This window comes from Podarcis pityusensis, assembly GCF_964106645.2.
Source record: "Podarcis pityusensis genome assembly, chromosome: 5".
Classification (NCBI taxonomy): Eukaryota; Metazoa; Chordata; class Lepidosauria; order Squamata; family Lacertidae; genus Podarcis; species Podarcis pityusensis.
The window spans coordinates 46,200,590-46,217,974 of NC_138032.1; the positions used below are offsets into that span (position 1 = coordinate 46,200,590).

Consider the following 17,385-nt stretch of genomic DNA (forward strand, 5'->3'; position numbering starts at 1 on the left):
CTCCGTCAGCGCGTCCTGGAGGCTCTGCACGTTGGCCACCCGGGAATTGTCAAAATGAAGGCGTTGGCTCGGTGTTACGTCTGGTGGCCTAATATGGACGATGCCATCACTGCCTGGGTGTCCGCCTGTCAAGCGTGCCAGGAGTCGAGGCCTGCACCACCGGCAGCTAAGGGACACACCTGGGAGACGCCAAAGACACCCTGGTCGAGGGTGCACATCGATCTGGCTGGCCCCTTTCACGGCCGGACCTTTATGGTAGTGGTGGACGCCTATTCCAAATGGCTGGAGGTCGCCCTGATGCCCTCCACCACTACCGAAGCTGTCATCCGGGTGCTGCGAGGCCTGTTTGCAACGCATGGGTGTCCTGATGTCCTTGTCTCTGACAACGGACCGCAGTTCACGTCAGGCACGTTTGAGCGATATCTTTTGGGACTGGGCATCCGCCATGCCCTAACGGCACCCTTTCATCCATCCAGCAACGGGCAAGCGGAAAGAATGGTGCGCTCGACAAAAGAGGCACTGGCGCGCCTGGACCGGGGAGACTGGCATGAGCGGGTCGCCGAATACTTGTTCGTGCAACACATCACCCCTCACGCGGCCACAGGGAGGAGTCCTGCTGAACTGCTTATGGGCCGCCGCCTCAGGTCACCGCTCGACCGGCTACACCCAGACTTCGCCGTGGCTGAACCCCCAGGCTGTGCCAACGCACCACGGTCATTTGTCCCAGGAAACCAGGTCTTTGCCCGGAACTATGTGGGGGACATCCCTTGGGTGCCAGCCACAGTAGTGGGAGTCACTGGACCTCGCTCGTACCAGGTGGCACTCGAAGACGGACGCTTGTGGCGACGGCACATAGACCAGCTTAGGCGCAGGGTTGGGGACTTGGACACTACCGAGGTGCCCCCAACTGCGCTGGCGGCTCCAGAAGAGACACGTACAGATGGCGAGGCCCCACCTACACCTCCCTCGCAAACTGCCAGCGTGGAGCCGAACCAAGCCGTTTCAGAACAGACTCAGACCACTCCACTTGCGGAGGCTCCACTCACAGCAGCGGATCCAGGGGAGTTGGTTCCAACGCCACCTAGGGTCGCACCACAGCCTCAGCGAGAACTGTGTGGCCCTCCGGACTTGGCTACCAGCCCCCGGCGGTCTGGCAGAGTTTCCAAGCGCCCAACTCATTTAAAGGACTATGTTGTTGGACAGGTATCACTGTTGGTCTAAGTATGGGAAATGTAACCGATATGCTTTTGTGCCTAATTGAACCATTACGCGTAGTGCTGTATATAAGGAAACCATTACGATTGTAACTAACGCCTTATCTCGGTGGGGAGGGGTGTTATGTAGTGTAGTTTCACCCTGGGCCAACAGGGGGATACTGTATATAGTTTTCACTCAGGTCTGTAGATAGTTTTCACTCAGGTCCGCGCCAGTTATTTTAGGCGGGAACTCTGGGCTGTTGTGGTTACAATGTTGACAGCCGGCTGCCTATAAATACAGGCCGGCTGAGCTGTTCGCAGTCAGTTCTATTCCAGCTTACCATAATAAAGAGCTACTTGAAGAAATCGCTGTGCCGGCTGCTATGTCAACCCACGACTCAACAACATTGCTCTAACATTAGAAGATCCAAAGCACAGTGTAAAAGAAGCCCTACAAAAAATTGAAGAGTTTGGTGCTGTGGCAGGCTTTAAGGTCAATAAGAATAAGACTAAAATACTGACTAAAAATGTATCTAAAGAAGATATAGTAGACCTAGAACAAAAAACCGGAATTATGACGGCAAAGAAGGTGAAGTACCTTGGAGTCTGGATTACGGCTAAGAACATCAATCTATATAAGGATAACTATGAGGTCACCTGGAAGAACATTAAGAAAGACTTAGAAATCTGGGAGAGAATGAGATTATCTTTTTTGGGGAGGATAGCGGTTATTAAAATGAACGTTTCGCCTAGAATGTTATTTTTATTTCAAACCATCCCGGTACTTAAAGGTTTAAAGCAATGTAAAGAATGGCAAAGAGCCTTGGCGAGATACATCTGGCAGGGAAAAAGACCGCGAATAAAAATGAAAATACTGGTAGATAAAAAAGAAAGAGGGGGTTTCTCCCTTCCGGACTTATGTTTATACTATGAGGCGGCGTGTTTATCGTGGTTGAAAGACTGGATAACGCTAGAAAACAAAGACATATTGGATCTTGAAGGCTTTGATAACAGGTACGGGTGGCACTCGTACCTGTGGTATGAAAAGGTGAAAGTACATAGAGGCTTTTTAAACCATATTTTTAGAGGGACAATATTCCAAGTATGGGAAAGAAATAAAAACCTATTGGAAAGGAAGACACCCTGGTGGATCTCACCAACAGAGGTGTTAACGGTCAAAAAAGTTAATAAGGAAGGGAAGAATCCTACCTATGAAGAACTGACTAGGAAAACGGATCAAGGTATAAAGCTTAGACCCTATGAAGAGATTAAAAGCTCATTTACTGGGTGGCTGCAATACCACCAGGTAAATGACCCGTTAAAAGAAGATAAAAAGAAAATAGGATTCGAAGATAAAAAATCCAAATTCAATGTGGAAGTTGTTGAAGGAAAGAACAAAATACTGTCTAGAATATACGATATTTTATTGGAGTGGTATACAAAAGACGAGGAGGTGAAGGAGGTTATGACTAAGTGGGCAATAGACATCGGCTATAACATCGATTTTGAGAGATGGCTAGAATTATGGAATATTAACATGAAGTTCACGGCATGTATGGCATTAAGGGAAAATATGTGGAAAATGATATTTAGGTGGTACCTCACACCAGTGAAACTGGCTAAGATCTATAGGTTAAAAAACAAAAGATGTTGGAAATGTGGAGAAGTAGATGGTGACTTCTACCATATGTGGTGGTTATGCAGCAAAGTGAAAGGCTTTTGGGAATCGATTTATAACGAGCTTAAAATTTTTTTTAAATACACGTTTCCCAAAAAACCCGAAGCCTTTCTGCTAGGAATGACAGGTAAAGAAATTAAAAAAGAAGATAAGGTACTATTTTTATATGCCACAACAGCCGCAAGAATCATGTTAGCACAAAATTGGAAAACGGACGCCATACCTAATATAAGTGATTGGCAGATTAAATTAACAAATTATGCCGAGCTCGCTAGAATAACAGGAAGAATAAGAGATCAAGATGAACAGAAATTTCATGATAATTGGATTAAATATTGGATATATATTGGGACTAAACTTTAAACGACACTGGCGGGATTGGAATAACTCTAACAGTAAAAGGTTATTATGTAAAAGAGATAAAATACGTGAATATAAAGTCTATTTGATACTTACCAAAGGAGTGGAAGGAAGTTCAAGGCTTGGCAGAGCCTAAAATAAATGTATTTATGATTTATGGAATGAATATATTATGTGAAATTTAAGTATTGGACTTTGTATAAGTTTATATGTATATATGTATAATACCAATAAAAATGTATCAGTAAAAAAAGGAAAAAAAAAGAAAATAAACTTGTTCAGAAACAGCATAGTTAAAGAGCATAAACAGAGTGCTCATTGGAGGCACAGAGAGCCTCTAGCTCCACACTGTCTGCCTAAGATATACGTTAGCAACAAGTGAGCCTGCAAACAAACAGATAATTCTTATAGAGAGAATGAGACACATGTCACAGAGACTTAACAATTTACTGTACTGCTAACTGTAGCAGGCTTAGGCTTGAATGATATGTGCAGGCCGTGAAGGCCTCCCTGCTTCTGCTCTCTGCCTTTTATTGTCTCATTGCAATATTAAAGGAACTCAATATAGTGCTCCCGCCCAAGGCTAGATTAAAACTCGGCCAACAGCACTGCATGCACCCAAAATAAAGCCAACCTTTGGGGATACTATAAACGAAAGTGATTGCAGCTAAGCTGGCAACAGCCCTGACTAGCCCCACAATTAAACAGGCAAAAATTGGGGGAAACCTTTTTGCAAAAGAAAGCCCCTAATGGGGGCTCTCTCCCTATTGGGAAAGGCAAGCCAAGGAAGATTATGCACAGGCAGCGCTCACAGGTACAGGGAGAATCTTCCCACAGGGCAGGGAAAGGGGTGGGGTGAGAAATCAAACAGGAAAAAAGGGAAATTAAATTAATTAAGGGACTAGAGAGGATTAAAAAGAAGGGGGAAATAAAGAAATGTAACCAGACAATGAGAAGATGGCTCCTGATCCGATGCACTCTGCAAAGAGAAAGAGAAACCAGAGTGCACCAATATTTAAAGACTATGGTCCCACGCACCCAATTTGCAACATACAATTTGCCCCAGCAACCCGGTTATCCAATCACAATGCCAGGCAACAACTATTAACCTGCCTGGCAACAAGAGGGCTGGCCCGGCGGCCCACACTGCAACACGTGCTCTCATTTATTGGAGAACACGCTTTGTCAGTACAACAGATGGAATTGTATATACTGTTATACACCAACCTTTGGTTGCTACAAGTGTATTAAGTTTTTTTTAAAGGTATTTTTGCATTTAGCCGCTTTAAAATTTGCACACTTTGCACAAATTAGAATTGTACAGAAGGAATTTCTAATACATCTCACTGTGTTTCCTTTCCACAGGTCCAGTAGAGCGTGTCGATTTGAGGGTCCCCTTTGTGGCCATCAGGAATAAGGAAGTAAATATCACAGCTGTGGTTTGGCCCAATCAGTCGGGTACCCTCACATACTTCTGGTGGTTCGGCAACAACACAAAGGTTTGAACCTTTTTAAAAATGAAAAAATAAAAATAAAACCTTGTTTATTTTCTTTGAAAGGATTCATATTTGAATCGTGTGATGTTTTGATTTTATATGTGGAGCTTCACCTTATTTGAAGCCACGGTAAAAGCAAGGTAATTTTTCCTTGCTGTTGAAAAAAAGCTTCTTTGTTTTCTAAACTTTGCCACTGCCCCTCTCTCGATCTCTCTCTTTCTCTCTGTTTTTGTACCACCCCTTGTTGTTTGCATGAGTTCTGACAATGTGCAGTTGGTTATTATTGGAACATTGTGCGCAGAAGCTATTGTTGTTACTAGAATTCAAAATTATACACCACTATATCTACTGGATAATGGTGGGCTTTCTGCTCAGCATCTAAAAACCACTGGTGATCAAATAAGCATCATTTCCAATATGAATGTCAGAACACACTTGTAATTTTAGAATCTCACACAGTGTTTTAAATCCAATGGGGACTGAATAACTTTTGGCATCTGTGAATTCAAGCTAAGATCGTAAGCAGCACTCTCTTAGGCTGTCCATGCTGTTTGTGCCTTTGGGGACATTTCAGAGAAACTGAACAGCAAAAGTGCTGATGAATGCTCAGTCGCAATCAGTCACCTATTCCATAAAGCCATGCCGATAAAAATTATTCTGATACTAAGGACTCTGTATAAATATTTGTGGGGGAATGTTCTAGTGATTGCTTAATATGGATGTTTACCTGGAAGATAAAATATTTTCTTGGTACGATTGCTTAGCCACAAACTGGGATTTCATGTCTTGTTTGAAAGACTGTGGTTTTCAAACTATATTCAGCAGCTTCTCAGAAATGTATCACAGGTTCCTAAATGAGAAGAGCAGTATTGGTGAATGAGCTTTCATTAAATAGAGCTTATTTGCTACTTCTCATTTCAATGCAATAAGCAGCCACTTTTGAGCGTTCTAGGATGTATTCTGAATACATGTGGGGCAGGAATGGAGCCCTGCAAACTTGGCCCATTGTCCAGTGTGAAACTCGTTTGTGCCCTAGTATGCACCCAGGGGATCCAAACCCCACTTGCCAGAATCAGATCGTATTGTACCCCAGGGCAAGAGTGGGACATAGCAAAGGTCCCCAGTCATTTTAGTTGTGAGTGTTCTTGCCACATACCTCCCCAGGAAGCATCATCACATAGTGACATTAGCAGGTATTTAGTCAGGGCTGCATAAACTAACCTATAGAAGACATCTGTTTGACTTTGACTTGCTAGGTTTGAAACTATTTGGAACCTAAAATAGTGGTGCGTTTCCCCCCCCCCCTTTTTAAAGAACAAAACATTGTAGTTTCTCTCAGATACTGAGATATCTACACCTGGAATTTGCAAATGAGAGTAATTGTAGCTGCATTTTTGTACCTGCAATTTAAATCTTATCTATGCTTATGCCTCTGATTCCTGGGTGCACTCACAAACTTAAAGCTCTTTAAGCTGCAGATGCAAAATGGCACCAAAATAAGGGGCAGCTTAAAGCTGGTAATAGTATTTGGCTTTGCAAAATGGCAATAATCATGGGAAGGCTGGAACAGAATACTAAGCAATGCTAAGCTGCCATTCTGATAGTCTGAGGATTTACTGATATTTTCCACTGATTCACAAGGAAGGGAGCTAAAAACAGCTACAAAACTGCTGTTCTCCCAGGGCCCTTCTGCCTTTATTCTCTCTGGGGGGTTCCACTGTTCTGAGTTGTTATTACTCTCTGACCTCTATTGATGCACTCTGCGGGAGCAAAGAACTCTAGGGATTGTTTCCTTGAGCACCACAAGCCCACGAGGCTTGGGAGCAATCCTAGAACTCTTCACAGGAGTACTGATCTGTAGCCACAAAGTCTAAAAATCTACACTAAAGCTTTTCAAATTTGATGGGTTAAAAACAACAGCATGCCACACATTCTGCAATGTTCTTGTTTAAACAAAAGCAAAATACTTTCTCAACATGATATGCAACGTTTCCCAGTTCCCCAGCATTGCTCTTTGGAGAGCTTGATTGCAGGACTTTGCTGATGTAGCCCCATAATAATCCCATTATTTAAGTCACCAGGCGAGTCTTTTGCAGTTTTAATATTCAGACTGATCCAAACAAAAGCATGACCTGTAAATCACAGAAAATGGTTGGTGGGTACTGCTGCTGCTTTTATAGTAGGCATTAATCTGTTGGGATGGTTGATGTTGCCGTTGGTGCTGGAAAAAAGCACTTATGATGAGCGGCAGGGTGGGCAGTGCGCCGATAGCATCCCTAGGCTGCACCTCTGGCCCAACACCAGATGCAGACCCTCCATTCCCTCTCCAAGACAGAGGGATTTCCCAGTGGTAGGAAGTAAAATTCCTATAGACTACAGCAGCACCTCCTTCCTGTCCCTCCAGTCTGGGCTAATATTGCACCGTGTACCCTGGTGGGCAGAGTTTAGTCAGAACTGACCCACCCATTTTCCCCTACCCAGGTCTTGGTAGTACACACCAAGACAGCTTGCTCATTGACAATCAGCATGATGGATCAGCATGATTTTATTATGGACCAACCTGGCATTCCACAGTGGAACCGCCATATTGCAGATACAGTGATAGAATGAGATTGGCACCACAGATAGGTGAGAGCTTGGTTGGGGGGATCTCAGACTCAAGCTTGGGATAAAATTGATTCCATTCAAGTTCTGCTGTAAATAAGATAGCCACTCCACATGTCTGAAAACCAGTTGTGGCCAACAACATTCTTGATTTTGCATTACAATTTGCCATGTGGCACAGCCAGATTGATTTTTCACTGCATGAGAAGTAATTTTTCCGGAACAGATTTATCACGTTAAAACAGCAAATTGGCAATGTGATGGCAAGAATCAGGCAAATACTTCATTGCACTGCCAGTTAGGACGTTAACCGAAGACACTGTGCAGTATAAACTGACTTTGATTTTTGTAGAATAGCCAGATTCTGATGCCTTTAACCCATGGGAGGAGTGATGCAGACAGAGATGGCAATTTAGGCTATTTGTAGACTCATCGCTTCACTGTAGCCTCCTGCTTTAAAGGTACCACTGCAATATATAGCTCCATTTTATACACATCCTAAAAAGGGAAAGGTACCCGCCTAGACGAGCCTTAATTTCTTTTTCTAGATAGAGCTATTGTAGTGAATTGCTGGTCCACTGCTTTAGCAATATACCTAAAGGCCAATTTGCTTGGATTAACACAGGTCCAGTTTAATAAATGTGTCTGGCTGTCTAATAGGTTTTGAGCAAATGAACCTTAAACTCCTTGATTTAATTTAGAGTTAGTTCCCAGACCTAAGGAGCTACCTGAATGTTAAAACTCTGTGATGGGGGTGAAATCAGCCATGATCTAATAGGACATACACCATAAAAGGGAGGCAATTTTTAAAACAAAACTGGCTTCTTATATATTTCTTGACTTGGAAAGCACTGCTGAAGTCCCCAGAGTGGGTTGTAACCCTGCAAAGGGTTTATGTAGAATTTATGTAGAATTTGAGCATAAAAGAATTACCTCATCTCAAAAAAATTATGCCAAGACTTGCAGGGATAAGAGAGTGAGAGAAACTTGGGAGGGGCACAATAACCTCCAAATAACCACAGGCTAAAAAGGTGCATGCCTTTAAACATAATCAAAGTTCAGATGGTAAACAGATAATGACAAACTATTTTATTCCAAAACAGGACCAGGCCTTGTAGAGGAACATCAGATTGGAGTGGGAAAATGAGAGTAGGTGGCAAGGAGCAGCAGTCTCATTCTTCCAAATATGTATTTGGAAATCTCATTCTTGCAGGAAGCGATGGCATCTGTTCACCACTTTTCATCACAGACACCCTAAATTTCTCCCCTGGCATAGGTAGCTACCAGTCCAATAGCATGCTCCAAGCAGACATAGAAGGACCATCAACATACGACTGTATGCAGGTTAACAACAGCTGTATTATTGATAGGTTTCCTTTAACCATGGCTAGGGCTTTATTTGAGATGCAGAAGAGAGGGAATAATAATTTACTGGGGTACTTGATTCCTGCTAAAAGTCAGCACCCAAGCTAGATTTGTTTTGTTGAATGACTGACTCGTGCCATCACACCCATAAAGAGGACTCAATATGCAAAATGTATGGTATTAGGAGGGACTGGATCTCCACACTCCCATCTCCTGGGCATGTTTACAGCCACAACCCATGGTAACTGGAGCAAAGGACCCAAATGAAATTCTCCCTCTTGGCTACATCAACCTTGGGCATGTGACCCTGACATGCACACTATGGCCTCACTGTCTAGCATTCACCAAGGTGTGCATGTAAAGGGAGGTAAAACACTGGAATAAGAAAGAAAGAAAGAGAAAGAAAGAAAGAAAGAAAGAAAGAAAGAAAGAAAGAAAGAAAGCTTAATAAGTCTAGCCCCTGCCCCTTCTTGATTGGGCTAAGCAGCCCTCATGCCTACAAGAAGTCATTCCCTGGGAGAAGCCACTGGAGGATTCTTCTCAGGAATGTTACAGATTTGCCCCACTTTAGAAGAGCCACACATTTCTAGGAGCTAGTTGGTGACTCTTCCCACTCTTATATACAAACTAAACTGATGCGTTCAAATCCGTATTTTTGTGTGTGTGACCCCTGTAATTCATGGAATAGAATAATATATTAACTATGAATACATATGACTTTTACAGCCATTCATCACCTTGGACAGCAGCATCTCTTACACTTTTACTACGGAAGGAAGGAATACCGTCACAGTGCAGGTCTCAGCTGGCAGTGTCCTCATCCAGGACACCAAGAACATTGCTGTACATGGTAAGCAGACACAGACTAATTCAAGAGATACACCCCCCCAACAACTGTTTCTGGTTCCTCTTCCAATTCTATCCCCCACTTCACCAACCCCTCCACAGAGTTTAACAGTGGACAGAAAACACTTGGGATTGTGCATGCAGTCAAAGGTAACTGCTGCAGGCTTCATTCTAGGTTCCTTTAAGACATAACAATCCTCCTTACATCCTTTGATACTTAGGTCTTAAAGGAGCCTAGAATGAAGGATAAACACGATGCCTAAAAACCTGCAGGAGTTACTGCCTTTTGTTGTTGGCATCTGTCTGTCTTTAGAGATAATGGAGTGCACCTCTGGGGGTGAAGCCAAACCAATGGAGAATCGTAGCACCTGCTGTGGCATCACAGCATCTATTGTGGCTGCAGAAACTAACTCCTAACTGCCGCCTCCCACATTGTTTTTGCTGCAATAGCAGCACTGAAATGACCTATCCAGGACACAAGCCTGGGCAGTGTGTATGAAGGTCCTGGACTACCCTGACAACAAGACCCCACTCTTAGCCTCACAATACATTTGACACCAGCTTGGCTGCAGGAGTTGCCAGAAGGAGGTGTGCAAGATGCCATCCAACCATCTTAGGGACTCCACTCTCAATTTGTGTAGGGCTTACTCCTTATCCTTTTCTTCTCCTGAACATGTCCTGGAAGGCAGCAGGTATGATTTTTTTCTCAGCATTTCCCATGAATGGGTACGTATATCCACAAGGCAGTGGAGGTCTTCCTTCTCCTAGATGGGCGACCTTCCCCATTTGCTCCTCATCCCCCTCTACAGCACATGCAGTAACCACCTTCTTGACTGTTGGACCCACTATTGGTCTCATCCACTCAATCCATCAGAGCCTGTCCCTAACTCACCAAGCGTTCGAGACCCATCAGCTACCCTCACGTTGTTTAGTTGGTCATTCGAAGCCATTTCCCAGGATATGGCCACTGTCCCATGCTAACAGCTTCTAGGAGCCACAGGTGAGAGCTGAGTGCAGGGTGGGGACTTCCTTTTACTACATACACAATTGACAAGTGTATTCTGTCCATCTACTGCTTGAGGACTTTGACATAAAAAGTCTGAGGCCTCCTATTACCTCCCCTGCCCCCTCCACAAGCATTCATCATCCCTGGTTTCAGTTACCCAGGCTCTCTATGACATCTAAGCTAATGGCATCAAGACCTTGCTTCTAAAGCTCCATTGTGACAGTAGATCAGGTCAACTACATTAAGATAGTTGAGGCAGGCAAGGAACATATAATTCAAGTAGGAGAATGAAAGAGTGATGGGGACAGAGGCTGAGGAGACAGAGCAGGACCACTGGGAAATATGGATGGCAAGACTCTCAGACTCCTCCTTACTCACTCTACTAATGCCAAGAAGGCATTCTGTGATGGGTCAGAGAAGAGGTCCAGCTCTGTGAATCTATAAACTTGGCTGCCATTGAAATTTCCCTTGCTCTCCTGCAGTCAGTTAATTAGGAAGTAATTTCCTAGTGCCTCGTGAATTGCAGTATCCTGATTCGCCTGTCATTAGCTCAATTGGTATCTGATTTGTTATGCATAACTACTCATGGCTGCACATGGGGCTAACAAACAGATAATTCCTGCTTTTGGAAAACAGAAGATTTGCCGTAAGGATTTGTTCAGTGGAGTACAATGCATGCCAAGTATAATACAAGAACAAGCCCATTTCTCATACAAAGTGCCCTGGGATGGGATAAAAAGTGGTTGATTTAAAAAAAAATCTAGTATTTTGTCTCCTTTCCTTTATTTTACTCTCTTACTAGTATATTAGTATATATAATTTATATGATACTGCACTATTCTCCCCTTCCCCCAATCTTTTTCATCTCACTCTTCACTTTGGATATTTCAGTGCAAAATGAACATTTTTTATAGTATTGTTTCAACTTTTAAATGGGAAGTTATTGTTTAAGTATTGTTCCCCTGGGTTTGGGACCAAGCTTATGTATAATATTTGTCACCACCACAGTAGTATAACCAAGTGTTTAGATTTTTCTTATGTTCCTAAAAGTTATGGGTTCAGATTTAAGCCATTCTTATCCTAAAGGGAACCTTTCTGCTCCATTCAGCTATACTTAAGTATTCAATCATTTGGGAAAGTCAAAGGTGAGCTTTAACTTTACTTCCAGGCATACATTTTTGTTAGGTAGGTAGGTGTATGAAACTTCACATTTTAGAGCTGCTGTTTGACACAGTGAGTCTGAGGTCCAGAAAATGAATATTTTCAGCATCTGAAAAGTAATTTTTAAAAATTAGTTTGGGAGCAGGACCAAGAATAAGGATTCTTCCTATAGATTTAAGGAGCAGAAAAGTTAGTTGGTATTCCGAATGTCTGGTGGATTTTGCATTTCTGAGAACATGTGTTTCTGCTCTACCAGCCTTAAGCTGTAAAATAGATCTTTCTTGTCTAACATAGAAACTGATGCACCTTAACCATCTCAGCTTAAACAGCTGGCGGGCTGGCAGGATTACAATGGAGTTTGACTGTGATTCTCTCTCTCTGCAGAATATTTCCAGTCTCAGTTATTATCATTCTCTCCCAATTTGGATTATCACAATCCAGACATACCTGAATGGAGAGAGGATATTGGCAGAGTCATCAAGAGAGCCTTGGTGCAAGTAAGTATTCACAAGCAGACCAATTAATAATAAGGGTGATTTTCTTACATTCCAAGTAATCTATTGCAGGGTAATTCAGAAAAGGGAGGCTATTGTTCACAATTAGCAGCATTAGCAGCCACTTCATTTTTATCTAAAGCCAAGCACCGTAATAGGACTTTGTAATATTTTCCAACACTTTCCAGAACACCAGCAAAACCCTTCAAGGAAATGCAGCTGAATTCAGTTTGTTCCCTGAACAAGGGACTTACAAAAAAATCCTCCTCTTCCTATCATGACAAATGTTTTGCAGTATTTAATCGCATTCATCCACCCAGCAACTGGGGTGTGTGGAGGTGTGCAGATCATTAGTGCTGTCATTATATGGATATAGGAATTTCTCATGGTTCCAGTAAGTATATGATTGTCTATGACCTTTGCAGTTCATTTTTCACTTCTTCGAAATCGACATCTTTTTGGATCCCTGGGACACAATGAGCGCTTAAGAGATACTATTCTTTGGATTCCATCTTTTTATTCATTTCTAGAACCATGTCCGGTTGCTTTCATTTGAGAAACAATAGTTGTGTTGTACTGTGTGAGAGTTTCACACATATGCACAACCTGCTTTTCTCTTTCGGAAGGGCATTTGCCCACTTTTTATTTTATTTTTAATATATATTGTATACTTTTGTAAACTTAAGGGGTCTCCTGAGCCTGCTGATACATCCTTCCTGTATGTGGGTAGTACTGTTTTGGCTCACTCACCTTGTGACGTTAGGAGATAAGAATGATATAAAGATAAGAAGACTGTAAGGCTGGATCTGGGAAAGCTTCAGACCATTAAGACCTTCAGATATTTTGTCTCAAATTTCTCTTTATTATTACTTGTTCTTTTTCATTGCAGATGGCTTATGTTCATGTTGCCTTTTAAAATCTGCTTGGCATACTGAGTTATCGCACTCGGTAAACAAAGTGTGAAAATTTGCAGGTTTTTTTGCCTACTCGTTATCCCCACTGCTGAAAAACTTTCTCAGTGTGATTTAATGATGATTCTGCTCCCTTTGATCAAATGCATTCCTGTTGCTCAGAGATAATAAATATATAAATAAGCAAGCAAGCAAGTAAGCAAGCTTCATTTTCAGCATCTTGCAAACAAGATGTACACTGCAAGCCTGTACTGTTGCAAGCAGTATATTGTTCAAATATGCCAGCTTCCAAGAAAACTTTTGGTCTGTTCTAGCCCAGTCACACCTGCTTTTTGCATTTGAAGTTTTATTAGCAGCTATCTATAGCTGGGGGGAAATAATGTGGCTTGATTACTATTTATGCAATCGAAATATACAATAAATTGTTTACTACAGTATTAGTACTGATGTTACATTGATGTTACTTTTAAGACAATATACTGTGCAGCCTATTTAGGATCAAACAGCGAAAAGCTGGCATTCAAAAATGTATATACCTGTATGCTATAATAATGCAGCTGATTTTTTGGGATTCTTGAATGTTATCATGCATGATTGCTGTTGCAAATCTGAGGTTAGGAATGTATTTTGAGTGGTATACTTGAATGGAACTGTCTCTCTCCCTCCACACCACTTTTACATTTCGGCAGTATAATTTAGGGAGTCAGAACATCTTGCTGATGTACTTCATATCATCCAAGATCTACCAGTATATTCTGACCTATCTTCTCAGTAGCAGGATATGACCGCAACTTTCATTTTTATGGGGTTGTTGAGAAGTATGGTTTGGTCTTGCAAAACCATTGGTATCTCATGTGTAGAAGAACCCAATGCTTTCTCATCTTCTCTTTTCATATTAGAAGTCATACAAGAAGTTGAACAAAGAGTTCCCTTGTGATTACTACTAATCCCCCTTCTGGTCCTCTTCTTTAGGTGACTGGCATCCCTGAAGAGCAAGTTTTGGTGGCCGTGTTCCATGGTTTGCCCACCTCTGCAGAGCTTTTCATCCTGCCCCATCAAAACACCTCTGAGAGAAGGAAAGGTAGTGAAGGTGACCTGGAGCTGGTAAGGAGAGTGCTTCTCATTTTTCATGCATTCCAGCTATTAAGATTGTGATTTGTGGCAAATCACCACACTAACGCTGATTTCCTCAAGTTGTTGTAAATATCGATTTCTGCGCAATGTCCTAGGAATTAACTGTTTTAGAGATTTAAATAGAGGATGAAATGTGGGACCAGATTCAGTGGTGGACCTCGGGGTCTCCAGTTTCAGCAGCACCAAAATCCCCCTTCCCACCTCTTGCCTTTCATTGTACCTCCTAGTTGTGATGCCCCCAAGGCTCCATGCCTAGTGCGACCGAACCAGTCATGCTCCCCTAAATCTGCCTCTATCAGATTCAACTAATGAGTTCCGCTAGCAAAAGCAAGTGTGAGGTCTTCTGCAAGTGCAATGGGCCTTTTCAACCTCTCTCCTTCCCTTGCGTGCCCCCTGTGTCTCTCCAGATTGTCTCAGGGGATTGGGAGAAATGACATGTGGAGGAAGAGAGTGGAGATAGTTCTATCAGTTGAAATGCTCACGCCGATGGAACAGCCTTGTTAGTGCTATTATTTATCATCTTCTTATTTATTCAGTTCATATCCCACCCTTCATCAGAGCATCACAGGGAGGTTTACAGGGCTATGTTGAATTCCTCTCATGGAGTACTTTGTTGAACTTGTAGGCATATATCATTTGAATCTTCAGAGTTGTCTGACTGGATTTGACCTCCTATTAATATTGTTCAGCTACCTTTGAACTTTTTTTTTTAAAAAAAATGATACTGAAAGTTATAAGAGGAGACATGTCAGTTTTCTACTTACCTATATGGTGAATTCCATAGGGTTGTGGCCACTGTTTCCAAGCAATTGGACAAGGCCTACCTACTGCATCCAATCGCAACCACACTTACAAGGAAATGAAGACTTACCTCTCTCCTTGGCAGCTGCGTGACTAACTTTCCTAAGGCACAACTCTTTATTAGATATATGCATTTTATTTATTATTTCTTCATTAGAAACATTTTAATCCTTATGGAGCATTGAACAATGGGCATGACTAAATTAGTCGTGCCAGAATAAATTCAGTAATAGAAGTATTTTCTTCCAGCCTGTCCTGGGATGAATTTGCCTCTACTGGTCAGGGTACAGAAGTGTACTTGACCAGGTGGCATGTGCTTCATAATATATTTCCAATCTATTAGGACGAGCACAGAAACCCACCCACCTGTCGCATTCTGGAATATGGTTTTAGCCAGTTACCTAGGCAAGGCAGCTGGGATGTTGGTGCTGTGAAGGTGCAATGCCAGAGCCAATAAATCACTCCCCATGGTGAACCTTCACTATGCAGGCAGTTCCCTTGCCTTGCTCATCTCCCCTCCGTCCCAGTGAACTGCAGCAACGTTCTGCAGCTCTGCCCATCTGGCAAGCCGCTTAGGGGTATTTGAGCTCGAAACCATTTAGAGCTTCAAAGGGAAGCATTAGGACCTTGCAATATTGTCTTTAACATTTACCCAGTAAGCATGAAGGTAGCTGTAAACACCAGTTACTTAAGCTGCCTTGCTGAATTCTTTTAGCATTTTGGTGTCACCCATATATATAAATATATCGGGCTTTACGCCTTATTTGAAATAAGCAGCTCCTTCGTCCTTCCAATACATTTGATATCCAAGGAGAACAGCATCCCATTGATTTTCACTGTTCCTACAGATTTCTGGCATGCTCACTCCATCAATATTATCTGTCAGTACCAGGCAATTACTATAATTAGAGTAACCAGATTCAGTGGAGGACATTGTATTTTTAATAGGTGTTTAGAATATAGAATTTCAGCAGATGCAGCTTTCCTAATCTCTGTACAATAAGTTTCGATCTGACAAAATGTGCCCTTCTACAAAGCACCTAAAAGCATAGCAGCTGTATTCTGCTTTGCATTCGGTCACTCTAACAGCAGTTCACCCATCCAGATTTCAGGCTTCTAGATGGTACAAGCATATCATGCCAGGGACTTAGCCACACTATTTCTGGGCTCAATTCAAAGGGTCAGTTTTGACCTCGAAAGTCCTTCATAGCTTTCAGTCAGGGTGTCTGTCTCCTGTCTGCCTGTCTCTATGTCCTTTTCCAGGTACCCAGCCAGGTGAGGTATAGTGGGTGGCTTCAGGCAAGGGGGGCCTTTTCAATGACAGCCCCCTTGCTATGCAACACTTTCCCCAGAGAGACTCACCTGGTACTTTCATTGAAGTCATTATGCTTTATTAATTTGTGTATTTTAATCTGTTTATATCTTTGTCTTAATCACTCTGTGAACATAATCATGGGGTGGCATATAAATATTTTAAATAAATAAACAAACCATGATTCTACCCGTGCGACCCTGCAATTGCAGCAGAGAGTGTTCTGGGTTCCTACCACTCCAACCCATCCCCTCTACTCCAGAACTCTGTGCCTACTGAGCATGTTGAGTCCTTGATGAGCTTTGAAAGCCTAGAAGTGACTTGAGTGGGACACCTAATGCCACATAATGAATGATCCACACCCATGTTTGAAAACACATGTATCATGCAATTACATTTTTCAGACACACAGGATTGGTTACAGCTCCCTATTGAGAGTGTATTCAGCCATAAACCCAGGTAGGATATTGCATACAAACTATACCTGGAAGTTTCAATAGCCATTTACTTAAATAAATAGGTAATTACAGTGATGAATAGCAGCTGTGATATTAAGGTGAGATTAGAGTCATGAACAATAGCACAAGCTTGCTTAAGCTTCCATGCAGAAATTAACTAGTGATTAAATCAGCAGTATCACTTCTGGAGGCCTTATGTGGAGCAGGAAGTATAAAAAGACTTTCCAGCAAAATCTAGTTACTCTTGTTGATGGCCTGCCAAATAGCCTGTGGATGTCAGCTCAATAACCAGGAATAATCCATAGCACTTCCAGAGTGCTTTTCATTGTTCACCGTAGTGCTGAAATTTTCCAGGTGAAAACTTATTGTGCAAAATAGGGGGACAAAATGGGCACCATTTCAGTGTAGGTGGGTGATTTATTTTTAAGGGCTTGGAGGTGTCCAATGTCCCTTGCAATAGAAGCAGAAGCTGCTGCTGCCATTTTGCCTTTTCTTTTTAAATTATTCCCCCCCCCCATGCAAACTGGATGAAACAACGGCAAAACTCTCATTTGCCCCTCCCT

The 17,385-nt window shown here is 42.4% G+C and overlaps 1 protein-coding gene across 1 annotated transcript in view; it reads left to right on the forward strand.

Annotated features, from left to right (window-relative positions):
• SORCS3 (sortilin related VPS10 domain containing receptor 3) overlaps positions 1–17,385 on the forward strand; it is a 445,632-nt gene that overhangs the window by 407,221 nt on the left and 21,026 nt on the right. Inside the window, exons 20-23 of the mRNA XM_081005898.1 lie at positions 4,600–4,733; positions 9,426–9,549; positions 12,097–12,209; positions 14,090–14,221. Coding sequence (XP_080862024.1) covers positions 4,600–4,733; positions 9,426–9,549; positions 12,097–12,209; positions 14,090–14,221 — 503 coding nt within the window. The remainder of the gene's footprint in view (positions 1–4,599; positions 4,734–9,425; positions 9,550–12,096; positions 12,210–14,089; positions 14,222–17,385) is intronic.